At 43.0% G+C, this 15,574-nt stretch overlaps 1 protein-coding gene across 1 annotated transcript in view; it reads right to left on the bottom strand.

The window, feature by feature from the left end:
• PREX2 (phosphatidylinositol-3,4,5-trisphosphate dependent Rac exchange factor 2) overlaps nucleotides 1-15,574 on the bottom strand; it is a 582,180-nt gene that overhangs the window by 373,488 nt on the left and 193,118 nt on the right. Inside the window, exon 6 of the mRNA XM_075353190.1 lies at nucleotides 13,580-13,741. Coding sequence (XP_075209305.1) covers nucleotides 13,580-13,741 — 162 coding nt within the window. The remainder of the gene's footprint in view (nucleotides 1-13,579; nucleotides 13,742-15,574) is intronic.

Below are 15,574 nucleotides of genomic sequence, written 5' to 3'. Positions count from 1 at the left end.
GGAAGTGAATTACAAAAAATCTGTATTTTGGTGAAAACAGATATTCATTAAATTTGAGTAGAACTCAATTCCACGATAATATTTTCGCTCATCTTTACTAACAACTATTTGTAAAATGTATCTGGTTTATTACAACTTTATACACTTTTATGCTGGTTTTGGTGCAAATTCAAAAGCTTTTGTTGTCAAAAAGAAGGAAATGCTATATTTTCTCAAGATCCACTCCTGTTTGGGTTAAAAACCTACCATGAAAAATGGTAAATGACCATGAAATGACCATAAAAAATGACCATGAAAACAGCATCAAAGGCTGAATGTGTGAAGCCAGTGTTAAGCCTTACTCAGGCATCTGGGATTATCCTTGCATACTGAAAATGGTCCAATATTCATCAGTATTTTGGAATTAATTTTAATCAGTGTTTTAGATTTTACTCTCCGTGTTTCCTCAGTGATTTACTCATATGAAAATAAAATAAAAATTGTAAAACATCTCCTATTCATTGCAATGCTAGAAACGCACAACACACAGAAGCTAAATGTATAGCAAAGTGTGCTGCCAGTGATTTTTCACAGACCCATAGATTTGTATGGGTAATTTTGATTCTTGACTTATCCCTGGGATGCAGTAAACACTGAAATGTGAACAGCTCCATAGATGATTGATAATGGGTATATGTTCTATCTTGAAAAACACAAATGTAAAGAAGGTGGCGCCAAAACGCGCGCGTTGCGGTGGGCGTCACAGTCACTGATCTGATGCTTCTGTCCTGCTTAGGTAAATATTTGCTGGTTATCTATACTGTCACGGCATGCCTTCTTATGCCTTCTTATAATTCTTGAATGGTTGTGTTATTGCACAAAGTTTAATGTCCCTTGTGATGTATACTGCCATTACATACCCCTATATATAGTCTGAGTGGTTCCTGCTGCTTGACAAAGGTTAATGTCTTTTGTATTGTATACTGTCACTGTGTGTCGTTACATATACCATGAATGATTTCAGCTGCTGTACAGGGGTTAATGCCCTCGATCTGTATACCGCGTTATTACGTATCTGTATATTAACCCTATATTTGTATACATAGATCACATTTTTTGGTACCATGGTTCTACTAATGCTGTTCACATGGCCTAGATAACAGCATCTTTTTGTACCAACCACAATTTGATTATTTTTTATGTTTTTGAGCTATCGTGCACTTTGGGTATATGCACCCCTATTGTACAATTACGTTATATATACAACCATGCACATATTGTTAACAATAATCATACAACTACCTCATTGCACTTGACACATTATTTTTATAGTTATTACGATCTTTTTATATATTGTTTTTTGATTAGTCAGGTGTGTTTTTTATTTTATTGGCACCTTGCATCTACTGTTATTACATAAACAGCATATGTCTACTCTATATTAGAAAGGGGTTTATCCAGGCTATATGTAATTTTCTGTGACGCCCTATCTTTCCAGCTAACTGCTTTATCTTATACGTATTTAATAAAGTTATAATCATTTAGATCTTTTTGTTTTTTTTCTTTGATCATATGTAATTTTCCGAATGGTCCTATTGTCCTTTTAACCCCCGCACTCATGTTCATTTTTAGCATTGCTACTGTCTATATACAGTATTTAAACTACTTCTTTGGGTGTAGGTATGAGGTTTTGCTTGAACATTTTTGTGACACAAATGTGAAGGGCAGACATGTGAATGAGACCTTATTATTATAAAAACTGTGCACATCACGCAGGATTTTTGGAAATCATATTTGCGGATCCAGACATCGATATTTCCTCCTATTCTGCTTATGAAAAGAGTTTTATTCTATAATCAGGCAGAATATTTCTTCTTCAGCCATGAAGCTGGCGATGGGGGTCCAGCACTGTGGTACCATTCAGGCGACACAGGGTCATATTTCAGCAGATGTTCACTTATTGCCGGGATGTTCATGCTCATAAACTGTCTCAGTATATTCCTAGCAATGGGATTTAGGCCAGGCTTTGATCTTCACCACTTCTAAAAATAACTTTTTCTATTTCTTGTAAAGCTTTGCCCCCCATTAAACGTTTCCTTCTGGTCGGAAATCACTTAGTTTTTTCATTCTACTTTCCGAAAACACAACTGAAAAGCAGATGTTTACTTAAAAGAGCACAATGTGATATAATTGGGAGGATTTATTTGATAACTGTATGGCAAATATAGGAAATATTATCACCATATGAAATAGGTGGGAGTCAGTAACTGTGCAATCTGCTGTATTGTGGCCGAAGCCTGAATGTTACTTTAAAGTTGATAAAATATTTCTTAAAGAAGACCTTTCAGCAAATTTTTCATGGTGAACTGGGCACAGGATGTAATAATGGCTGTGCAGTGGAACAAAACTTCCTTTTCACCTCTCCATTACAGAGATTTCGGGAATAGAAGTGTTTAGCATCTAATGAGTTAAATTTTGTTACATCCAAGTGGGTGTTATCAGAAAGTTTCCACTGTGGGCAAGTACTTCTTCTCCCTGTATGATCCTGACCAGACCAAATCATAAAAATGAAATGCATTGTAACGCAGAGTCCTGTTGGTGCTGTAGTATATGTCTCTGGCCAATCTAAGGCTGGCAGTTGACGTTGGCATGCCAGGCATTGGTGTCGCATGGTAGTGACATCATATGCCACCGTAGTAGGCATGCAGATGTCAGCTGTAGAGATGAGCCACCCCCCTAGCGTTCGAGTTCGGTTCGGTTCGTTGAACGGTGGCTCAGTTCGGCGAACAACTTCGAACCCCATTGAAAACAATGGGAGGCAAACACAAACACATACAAACACATAGAAAACACCTTCTAAGGTGTCCAAAAGATGACAAACAACTCACAAGACACCACAAACACATGGAAAGTGACAAGTACATATACTCATGCAGAAACAAAAGAGCTGGACGAGTAAAAGGAGGATGAGACACAGATATAGGCATGTCATGCCCTTCTAAAATCATTTAAAACACCGCAAGGGGACTCCAACCAGAGTCTCCTTTTTTTTCTAAAAAAAAAATCACAGGGGTAGAAAAGTCCTTGCTGATCCATGACTTCTTCATCTTGGAAAATTTTAAAAAAAAATCAAAAAGGGGATTGCAAACCAGAGTCTCCCTTTTTTCAAAAAATTGGGCCACAGACACCACTTAAGTGGCATCACTTTTCCCCCAGTTCCAAATTTGACAGGTTGATTTGCATGAAGCACATTCAAAAATCCACAAGCATTTACTCTCCCCAGGATGACACAAGGGTAGAAAAGTCCTTGCGGATACATGACTTGTTCATCTTGATGAACATTAGTCTGTCCACATTGTCACTAAACAGACGCGTGCACTTATCTGTCAGCACACACCCAGCAGCACTGAAGGCAAGTTCCGAGAGAACGCTGGCTGCAGGACATGACAAGATCGCCAAGGTGTAAGTGGCGAGCTCAGGCTATTTTTCAAGATTGGAAGCCCAAAATGAGCAAGGTTCCAGTTGCAGAGTCATGGCATCTATATTCACTTGGAGATACTCCTGTATCATCCTCTCCAGCCATTGACTATGTGTCAGACTTCTTGTCTCTTCTGGCCTTGCAAAGGATGTTCTAAAAAAAAACATGAAACAATTCCATAAAATTGGTGTTACCACCAGATACGGTGTTGCTGGTACGGTTTGATTGATGATGACTCGACAGTCCCATGGTTGGCAAGTTATAACTGTGATATTCACTCCGTGCACCACTGGTGTTTAGTGGAAAAGCCGAGCTAAGATGGCATAACAGCTTCTGCTGATACTCCTGCATACGTGCGTCATTTTCTATGGCTGGAATTATTTCGCCAAATTTTGACTTGTATCGGGGATCTAAGAATGTGACAACCCAGTAGTCAGCATTACTTCTAACTCGGACAATCCGAGGGTCATGTTGTAGGTAGTGCAGCAAGAAGGTGCTCATGTGTCTTGCGCATCCATGGGGACCAAGTCCTTGCTGTGTTTGTGTCAGCGAGGTGATAACCGTGCTTCCTTCCTCTGACATCTGCCCCCAACCTCGAACAACCGAAATTTGATCAAGGTCTCCCCCATCTGCTGAGTCTTCCATGCCCATCCCCAGTTTGTCCTCCATTTCTTCCTGGGCTCCTGCACCTTTCTCAACAGTTTGGCTGCTACCATGCGCCCTTGTTAGTCCCTCTCCCCCTCCGTCCCATGCCTGCCGCCTTGGTGATGCTGAACGTCTGGACCTTGTAGATCTTGGTAACCCTTCCACATATGAATCCTCCTGTACTTCCTCCCCTTCCTCTTGTCCCACCCCCTGACTACGAATAGTGTTTAGCGTTTGCTTCAGCATGTAAATTACTGGAATTGTCATGCTGATAATGGCATTGTCAGCGCTAAATATATTCGTCGCCATGTCGAAACTGTGCAGAAGGGTGCATAGGTCCTTGATCTGAGACCACTCCATCAGCGTGATCTGTCCCACCTCTGCATCTCGTTGGCCCAGGCTACACGTCATAACGTTTTGCCCCAGGGCTCTGCGGTGCTGCCATAGTCACTGTAACATGTGGAGAGTCGAATTCCAGCGTGTCGACACATCGCATGTCAGGCGGTGAACCGCCAGGCTGAAAGACTTCTGTAGCAATGCAAGTCAGTCATCTGCGCCGTTTGAACGGCGGAGGTGAGCAGATAGTGACCGTGGCCTGTGCAGAAGCCCATCTAGGCCGGGATAGTGGGTTACAAATTGTTGGACAACAAGGTTTAACACGTGAGCCATACAAGGCACATGTGTCACCTTGCCCCGGCGAAGGGCCGCATCCAGGTTTGTAGCATTGTCGCACACGGCCTTCCCTGGCTACAGGTTGAGTGGAGACAACCATTTACGAAACTCGGTCTCCAGAGATGACCACACCTGGTCAGCTGTGTGACTCTTATTTCCCAGAAATTTCAACGTAAAGACCGCCTGATAACGTTGAGCTCTGCTGCCAGCATAGTAAGGAGGTGTGCGGGATTCCTTGTGCACAGTTACAACGCGGGTGGCCTGACCAGACAGGCTTTGGGTGGAGGTGGAGGACCCAGACGAGGTTGAGGAGGCAGAATCAGTGGAGGAACTTCTACATACAGAGGATTGATGCACAACTCGTGTGGACGGCAAGACTTGTACAGCAGACCCTTCTCCATCTCTCACCATCGTTACCCAGTGCCCAGTCATGACATGTAATGCCCCTGTCCATGCTTACTGGTCCAAGTATCTGTGGTGAAATGCACCCTGTCACACACAGAGTTTCTCAAGGAAGCGGTGATGTTGTGTGTGACATGCTGGTGTAGCGCAGGCACACCTTTCTTGGAGAAGTAGTGGCGACTGGGCATCTGGTACTGGAGTGCTGCGACGGACATAAAGTCTCGAAAGTCCGCTGTGTCCACCAGGCAGAAAGGCAGCATTTCTGTAGCCAACAGCTTACAGAGGTTGAAAGTCAACCTCTTAGCTTTGTCATGGCTAGGAGGAAATGGTCTTTTATTTGTCCACATCTGAGGGACCGAGGGTTGGCTGCTGTGCTGAGACGGCGTTGAGTATGGTGTCCCTGGAAAACTGCTGGTCTGTGAGGAAAGTGCAGGTGGAGACATAATGTTGCCTCCATCCAAAGTTGGTGCTCTCGATGTCTGAGAGAGCTCAACACCAGCAGCTGTTTCCACTTCCAAAACAACTGATCACCTACCAATCACACTTCCCATTGCGGTTAAAGAGGTGGAAGGTCTGCGTCGCAAAGCATGTGTGACTGCTGTCCCCACAGTCATTGAGGATGAAGAGCGCGCAGATGCACTTGAAGGGGCAGATGGTGGTTGGCGCGCTCCGCTAGGCCGCATTGTAGCACAGTGAGCTTCCCACTGGGACTTATGCTTGATATCCATGTGACGGATCATGGACGAAGTAGTCAAACTAGTGAGGTTTTGGCCACAACTTAGAGATTGGCAACAAATCTTACAGATGACATGAGTTGGGAGATCCTTTGAGATGTCAAAAAAGGACCAGGCTAGGCAAGGCTTAGAGCCCATGCGACCTGCAGAGCCACCCCTACTTGTGCTCAGAGGCAGAGTTGTGGCTGAGAATGCAGTTGTTGACGTGCTTCCAGTACTCCGCCTCTGTCCAGGAAGGCGCAAGCTAACCTCGTCGTCAGTCGCATCCTCCTCCACCGCCTCTGCTGACCTCATCGAGTGCCTGACTGTGGTTGACAGTAAGTGGGATCTACAACCTCATCATCACCCTGTGTGTTTTCACTCCCCTCGTCCTCAGAGCTAATCTCTTCCTGCCATAACTGAATAGTTAAGTTGTCATTCCAATCAGGTGTCTGAGTCTCATCATCACCAGAATGTTCCTCATTGTCTCCACCAAGAGGGGTTACAGTTTGGGAATGAGGGTCTACATTATACTCAGAAACTTCTTCATCAGAGCCTGAACCTGACTCACAAAGCTTCTGGGCATCACTGCAGATCATTTCCTGGTCTGGACTCACTGTAGCTTTGGAGCAGACCTCTGATTCCCAGGCTATAGTGTGACTAAACAGCTCTGCAGACTCAACCATCTCTGTTACCCCATACTCTGCAGGGCGGGTGGAGACTTGAGAGCTGTTAGAAAGCAAGTGCGATTGGGGTGACAACTCAGAGGACTGGAGTCTTTGGGATGTTGAAGTTGAAGTGGAGGAGAGGCCACTTGATGGAGCACTTGAGATCCATTCAAGCATATGCTTTTTTTTGTGCATCATCTACCTTTGGAAGAGTTGTTCGGTTCCGTAAAAAAGGGATCACATCGGATTGTCCACGGAAAGTAGTGGACATCTTACTTTTGCTGGAAGATGGCCTTTCTTCAGCAGATGTTACTGTTGCTTTACCACCTACCCCATGGACACAACTTTTTTTCCCTTTCCAACACGCCTGTTCCCCTTTCCACCAGCATCTGTCCTTTTGCCACTGGTTTTGTTTGTGAACAAATTGGACACTTAAAATGTCATAGCAAAAAATGGAGAGGTGGTGTAGATTGCAGAGATGGTCTAGCTTTATTGACAGCTAGCTAAAGAACCAACACTATCACAAACAATGAAAGTATGGCCCTAAAAATGGCAGCACTTTTTGCAATTAAAATTGCGTAGCAAAAATGGACAGGTGGTGTACAATGCAGAGATGGTATAGCAAAATTGTCAGCAGAGGAACCCTAATGTAGTATCCCAGACAATGAAAGTATGGCCCTAAAAATGGCAGCACTTTTTGCAATAAAAATTGCATAGCAAAAATGGAAAGGTGGTGTACAATGCACAGGTGCTGTAGCTTGCTTGTCAGCAGAGGAAGCATTACTTTCTATACCTGACAATAGAAACTATGCCCCAAGGAATTGCCTGAGCTGATTTAGCCAGACACTGTGATATAAACCCCTGCACAGTGCTGGCACAGACCTGCCTAGCAACAATGGCTATGAACGGCTGAAATTACAAGTAGTCCCTAATCCCTAAAGCGACGTGTAGATTGCACTTTATGTCTAGAGCGCACACAGCAGCAGCAGCGGGAGCAGGAGCAGTGACTGTCACCCACCCGCAGCAGAGAGATAATGGCGGCGATGGGGAAAATGGCCAGGTCTTATAGGGCAAAGACATGTGACATGCATAGCCTATGACACATGCCCTTGCTTGTCTGGCAAAAATCCACTGTGCAGTGTGTGTGTCTGTGATTGGCTGACAGCCTGGCCCGCCCCACTGTACGCGCGGTTAGGAAAAAAAAAATGTCAATCGCCATTCTTTCAGCACTCAGCAGCACTGATCTAAACCCCGTCCACCCCGTACACTATACGCTGAATTTTGATAATATCATTATTAACAGTGACTCACAGTATTAGGCCCGTTTCACACGTCAGTGAAAAACAGTGACGTTTTTCACTGGCGTGTAAAACACGCACATGTCCAAGCGTGTGCCGTGATTCACGGCACACGTGGGTTGTCTAAGTGCAATCCGGGCTCCGTTCTCCGTGGCCCGTGATTGCACTTAGAAAACAACTCACCTGTGCGCGCTCCCGCTGTCCATGGTGCTGATCGCTCCCGCGGTGCAGCATCCGGCCGGCGGTGACCCCTGCAGCAGCTGCTTCCGGGTCGGCTGTGTCGCGCATAATGAATATGCGCGACAATAATGAGCTGGCTCAGAAGCAGCAGGGAGAACGGGCTGCAGAGGGCATTGCTGGACGCCGGGTGAGTAAAAATGATTTTTATTTTAAAAGCACGTTTTTTTCTGGCACGTGTTTCACGGACCACACCACTGCGTGGTCCATGGAACATCAGTGATGCCAGAAAAAAATGGACATGTCTCCGTGCGGCAATCACGCACACGCGGGTACGCCGCACGGAGAAACGTGCAGTGAAAAATCACTGACGTGTGAGCAGACCCATTCATTATAATGGGTCTGCGTATGTCAGTGATTCTGGTACGTTTTAAAAAAAGCACAAACGTACCAGAATCACTGACGTGTGAAAGGGGCCTTACAGTGAAAAGCCAGCTAGTAACTAGTTACGCTTTTTGGTGATTGAGCCGTTATCGAACGGTAACTCGAACTGCCGAACTTGAAGCAAATCGTTCGAGTTCGTCGAACGACTTGAACACCGACCAAAATCACTCGAATTTGAAATTGCCGAACCGTTCGAATTGAACATCGTTCAACTCTAGTCAGCTGCTGCCCACTACACCACAGAGGTAGATGTCATGGGATGTGGGAACTAGGGTAGGTGAGTAAAATGTTTGTTTTTGTTTGTTTTTTTTACACCTTAGAGTCAGAATATGGAACATTAGGAAAAACTTTCTGACAGTGAGGGCATTTAGAGAGTTGGACAGGCTACAACGTGAGGTGGTGAGCTCTCCATCAAGGGAAATCTTTAAGCTGAAACTAGATAAACATATAGATAGGATGATTTAGGAAAATCTGCAATTTACAGGGAGTTGGATTCGAGGCCCTTGAGGTCTCATCAAACTCTACCATTCTATGATTCTAACACAGATACCAAGAAGGGGTCCAAGATGGGGACATATATATCAGAATAGGGGACATATTTATCAGGAAGGGGCCCAGGATAAGGACATATATATGAAGTATGATGATGGGGGTCATATTTACCAGGAAGGTGTCCAGGATAGTGAAATATATATCAGGATGGGGGACATATTTACCAGCATGGGGGACATATCTACCAGGAGGGAACCCAGGATGGGGGACATATATACCTGTAAGGGGCCCACAATGGGGGGCATTACTATATAATTACTATTAATATTACTATTGCCATTACCATATAATGAAGGGGGAGGTAAAATGTATGTCGTCATAGGATTTAGTATGCAACAAGGGCCCATACATCTGAACAACATGAGGGGACGCAGGTCCACATTTTGCCCCAGGGCCCACTACACTCTAGTTACGCTATTGGTCAGCATCAGACAGAGAGAAGTCCATCCCCCCCCCAATGAAAACTATCTGAAAACTACCTATTAACACTCACTTTGACTTAAGAAAAGTTGACTCATTAGGTGCCAAGCACTATAATTGCTAATATCTCCACAATGGAGAGGCAAAGGTAAAAAAATAAGAAACGTTCTATTCCACTCTGCAGCCACTAATACATCATGTGTCCAGTTTAACTTGACTAATTTGGTGAAAGGCTCTCTCCAAATTATAAAATTGTCTACAATTGCATTTACTAATACACAGAGAGGTCTAATACCTTGATGGACCATTATAAGTAGCCCTAATGTATGTGTCCATACAGTAGTAAGTACTCTGTATATGAACATTTTGGTGCTTCATATTTCCCCACATTGTGGAGATAGGCTCACAAAAAAGTAAAGGCAGAATGTCTCTTCAATACATCCACCAATATTATTTTATTGCAAAATGAATTTAAAATTCAGCAAAAAATACCTGTGTCCTCACATGTATGAATTCAGAGGTACACAAATGTATGGTAAGGCCTATGTGAATGATGTCTACAAGTATAAACATCTTTCCATAGACTGTTGCAGATGCAATAATGAATCTGGAGGCACGTTTGTAGAGTGCTAAGAGATGTGATTAAGGATTGGCTCAATCTTGACCTTGGTGGCATGTCGCAATGGCATGGACCCAATGTCTAAGGGTGAAATTTTATTAGAATGGTCATCCATAAACAGTTTAATTGCCAAGATATGTCCTATATCTTGACTTTACCAAAGAGTTGAGAAGGAAAAACAGGGCACTGCTCAGCCCGTGGAATATTTTTTGGCAATAGCCAATGTTCACAAACAATAGCCAATGTTAATAAACAGCGTTATAATAGCGTTCTTTGCTGCAATTGACAGAAAGGCATGGCAGAAAAAATCCCTGCAACAGCTAAGTGGTGCTCATTCAAAAGTCCAGAGTAATCTGAGAAATAAATATGAAAGAAATGAAGGCACTCACCTGTCTTTGCTATGCAGTGGAAAACATTTTATCACGGATGGAAGTTACATGCTGCGGCATGTAACAGGTTAGACCCGTCGAAGCACTGTGAAAGGGTGCGAAACGGCCGTCGTCTGACGTGCTCTCCCGTTCTACCCCCTCCCCGCTTGCCACAGCATGTAACTTCCATCTGTGATTAAATGTTTTCCACTGCACAGCAAAGACCGGTGAGTGCCTTCATTTCTATCATATTTATGTCTTGACTTTAGATGCTTTCAGTGATTAGAAATTAAGGGTTAGTACTATCATTACAAAAACCCAGTTTTCTCTCTCCAGCCTTCAGTGACTAAAAGAAGAGGATACAGGAACTTTTCTTCATGTTATCACCTATTTTACCAATGTGAGAGCATTAGTGATCTCTATCAGGGGGCTTTTTCTCTTTTTTTTTTTTCTCTTTCAGGCAGATGACCAGTAGCATATTTAACCCTGCACCAAATTAATCAATTTGTCAAATCCTTGAAAATTGTTTGCCTACACTTGAATCATGGAGTTTTTTTAAATTGCCAGTTCAGGTGAGCATGTGCAGATATAAGCATGAATATATAGACTTAAACGGAACCTGTCAACAGGTTTTTCCCTTTTGAACTGAATGCTACATATAAGAGCCAAGGTCACGTCATGCACACGGGGATGGGCAAGAGGACAGTGATCCCACAAGATGGAGGAAGTGCCGTACCGAGAGCAGCAACACCCATCGGAGTGGACCACTACCCCAGCTGAGTATTTAAAGGTGTTTTTTATGTTCTACAGAGTGGCCTGGGCTCTTATATACAGTATTCTGGAATGCTGTATATAAGAGCTCACTGGTGGTGGCCGCAGCCCATAAGTGAAAAACCTGGTAACAGGTTTCCTTTAACTGACATAATCGGTGTGAACTCTGCACATCGTGAACTTTTATATTAAGGAGGAGTTGAGTGTCTCAGACTTGGTAGGAGCCAGAGCTTTAGCCACAAACATGGCTTTACATAATATTTGGCTTTGATGCAAAATTGCATGTTGTTGTGATTGTCTAGTGATGAGTAGCTTATTTTATATTGTGCTAGGTCTTTAGTTTCGGACAATATATGGGTATGTTTTTATTATACGATCCTTTTTTTGAAAGGGAATAGGCAGTGCTATACTGGAGCTAGGATGGTGAATCAGATCATACCTTCAGTTTATAGAGTGGATGTTTGATTGCAGGAAAAAACATTAACATAGGTCCAGAAATGAGTGCATTGGTTGAGTGGTGTGTGCAACGGTGTGTGACTTTCTGGGCCCAATCTTCAGTAATGCTTCCTCCCTTGGCTGCCTGCCTCCGCTCTATTTAAATTTCTGACCTCTGCTGCTGTAGTTAACAATATGGCTGGTGCGTTCACAGTATTTTTTCAAGTTTTTAGCCAACTCTTCAATAAAATGGCGCTGCAATCAGCACATGTGCACACTGCAATATCCAGCGCCATTTTATTGACGTCATTGTGAAGACGAATATAAGTGGCAATGGCACAGGCGCAGGTTGAGGGGTTTTTTTTTTCAGCGTATAGTCATCTCTACTATGTCCCCAGTTAATGGCGGCAGACAGAGGTGGAATGGTTGCAGTGATTGCAATTGCGACCGGGCTCAAGGGTTCAGGGGACCCACACGGCTGGCCAAACAGAAGCTTTCATCTGTGTCCCAGTGACTGAGGGCGGCACATGGCAATGACGTCATGTGTTGCAATAACACCGACACTGATTAAAGCTGCCGGACACATTGCGCTGGCTACACAGAAAGACGCTGCGCGATGTGGGAGCCAGGGGCAGTGAGTGCAATGTTGTTGTTGTTTTGCATTAGACAGAATGGAGACATATTGACCAGGAAGGGGACAGTATATACCAAGAGGGGGACAGTACATACCAGGTGGGGCCGAGCAGGGGAACAGTATACTCCAGGAGGGGGACAGTAGATACCATGAGGTTGACAGTAGATACCAGGAGGGCCCCAGGAAGGGGACAGTAGATACTAGGAGGGGCCAAGCATGGGGACATATATACCAGGACGGTGACATATATACCAGGATAGGGACATTTTTCCAGGATGGGGTTATATATACAGCAGGAAGTGGGCTAGAATGGAGAACATATATACTAGGATGGGGGACATATACGCCAGGATGGGGGACATACCAGGATTAAGGGCATATATACCAGGATGGGGGATATTAGAACAAGGTGGGGGACATTATTACATAATGGGGGGGCAACTTGTATGTCTTTATAGGATCTAGAATGCTAAATGTATACATACATATACATACATGTGACCAACATAAAGGGGAGCCCAGGTCTAAATTTTCCACCAGGGCCCATCGAACTCTAGCTATGCCACCGGCTGTACGTGCATGTGCTGACTCTGCCACCATTTTATTGAAGAGTTGGAGACAAACTTGAAAATAATACTGCGCACGTGCTGGCCATAGTGTTAATCACGATTGAAGATGGGAGAAATTTAAATAGAGGGGAGGCAGCCAGGGAAGGAATTACTAAAGAAGACCCGACCCACAAAGTCCGCCCCGATGGACATGCCACTCAAGCAATGCACTCATTTCTGGATCTTTGATAATGTTTTTTCTGCAATCAAACATCCCATCTCTAAACTGAAGGTATGATCTGATTCACCATCCTAGTACTCGTATGGCAGCGCCTGTACTTTATATGTGAAAATCCTGCTGTTGGTTCCCTTTAAATTATATTATGTAGGTTTTAGTTGTGCTTATCAAAAGTTTGACTATTGACCAAAGGACATCAGACGTTTCTGGTATGTCCTAGCGATACTGCTCCATGAATGCTAATTGTACTAATAATCTTTAGAGGCAGTGCCTTGATTTATATTGCTATAGAAGCTGGTCGTATTGAATAAAAACAATCTTCATTAAAAAATATCCGACTTTATTACAGTATCATACTTTTGTATAGAACCACAGAAACACATTCCCAATGATATGAGAACTTTTGTTACTGGTGTTGGGAATTCTGTTTTGATTCTTGTTATACTTTTTAATACTTAATAAAAAGATATTATACAGGAAAAAATCCATGCTGGTAAGACTATTAGTATGTGACTCACCTCCCATCCCTCTATATGGCTCTGCCATTCCTCCAGCACTTCTAACTTTTCCATCTGTCTCTTGGCCTCATTAATGTTGGAGCACACAGCCTTCATGGCCTGTAGAGCCTCCACTATGGACATATAATCGCTGTGCCTCTTCGGTGTCCTCTTCAATAACTCCTGTAGGGAATTTAAAGAGCACGTTACAGCTTCTGCATCGGTATTTTTGACCTTTACTGCACCACATTTTGTATGTTTTTCTGTTTCAGAATTCCCAGTTATTGGCACATGAAGGACAGGGGTAAAGTTCAACAATGTCTCACACTATAAAATACAAGACATTAAATTATGCAGTAAATAAAATATTATAATGGTGTGGCACATCAAGACCTAATTCGACTACTGAATGGCAGACTAGGTGGAATTTAAATTTGTATACTATACTTTTATGTTTCATCCTAATATACAGAAAAATTCTTTAATCCAGCAAGAACTGGACCTTAAGGTCTGGGATTACCAGATAGTACAATTTTTTTAAATGTTAAAATCCTTTTTTTTTAAAACAGACCAAAATGAAACGTTAACATTGTACTAGATTCTCCCAGCTCCGTTTTGTGTTTCTTCTCCTTTAAAGTGTATGCACATTATTGTACGGTGCCATTACACACTAATCTGTGTCTTACTGCGTTCATAGGATATTTTACGGTGATATTTTACTGTAGGAAATATCATATTTGTACCAGGCAACAATAATCTAATGTAGAACCCAACAACCCCAATCAGTTACTATAGGCGCTCAGCTAAGATATAGACAAGTTTAGTCTATGTCTATGTCCACAAAACATATTTTCTTTTACATTTAGCACATACAGAGAAGAAATGTCCTGTGCTGAATATCAGCTCCTAATCAATGTAATGGTATTACCTACATTACATCTACGTATCGGAGGAGATCATATATATGTATATATATATATATATATATATATATATGTACAGTACAGACCAAACGTTTGGACAAACCTTCTCATTCAAAGAGTTTTCTTTATTTCATGACTCTGAAAATTGTAGATTCACATTGAAGGCATCAAAACTATGAATTAACACATGTGGAATGAAATAATTAACAAAAAAGTGTGAAACAACTGAAAATGTGTCTTATGTTCTAGGTTCTTCAAGGTAGCCACCTTTTGCTTTGATTACTGCTTTGCACACTCTTGGCATTCTCTTGATGAGTTTCAAGAGGTAGTCACCGGAAATGTTTTTCACTTCACAGGTGTACCCTGTCAGGTTTAATAAGTGGGATTTCTTGCCTTATGAATGGGGTTGGGACCATCAGTTGTGTTGTGCAGAAGTCTGGTGGATAGACAACTGATAGTCCTACTGAATCGACTGTTAGAATTTTTATTATGGCAAGAAAAAGCAGCTAAGTAAAGAAAAACGAGTGGCCATCATTACTTTAAGAAATGAAGGTCAGTCAGTCCGAAAAATTGGGAAAACTTTGAAAGTGTCCCCAAGTGCAGTTGCAAAAACCATCAAACGCTACAAAGAAACTGGCTCACATGAGGAATGCCCCAGGAAGGGAAGACCAAGAGTCACCTCTGCTGCAGAGGATAAGTTTATCCGAGTCACGAGCCTCAGAAATCGCAGGTTAACAGCAGCTCAGATTAGAGACCAGGTTAATGCCACACAGAGTTCTAGCAGCAGACACATCTCTAGAACAACTGTTAAGAGGAGACTTTGTGCAGCAGGCCTTCATGGTAAAATAGCTGCTAGGAAACCACTGCTAAGACAGGCAACAAGCAGAAGAGACTTGTTTGGGCTAAAGAACACAAGGAATAGACATTTGACCAGTGGAAATCTGTACTTTGGTCTGATGAGTCCAAATTTGAGATCTTTGGATCCAACCACCATGTCTTTGTGCAACACAGAAAAAGTGAACGGATGGACTCTACATGCCTGGTTCCCACCGTGAAGCATGGAGGAGAAGGTGTGATGGTGTGGGGGTGCTTT

Source organism: Anomaloglossus baeobatrachus, chromosome 6 (assembly GCF_048569485.1).
Source record: "Anomaloglossus baeobatrachus isolate aAnoBae1 chromosome 6, aAnoBae1.hap1, whole genome shotgun sequence".
In the NCBI taxonomy this organism is placed as follows: Eukaryota; Metazoa; Chordata; class Amphibia; order Anura; family Aromobatidae; genus Anomaloglossus; species Anomaloglossus baeobatrachus.
The sequence above is the reverse complement of the archived record's forward strand: the minus strand, read 5'-3'. Positions and strand labels throughout refer to the sequence as shown.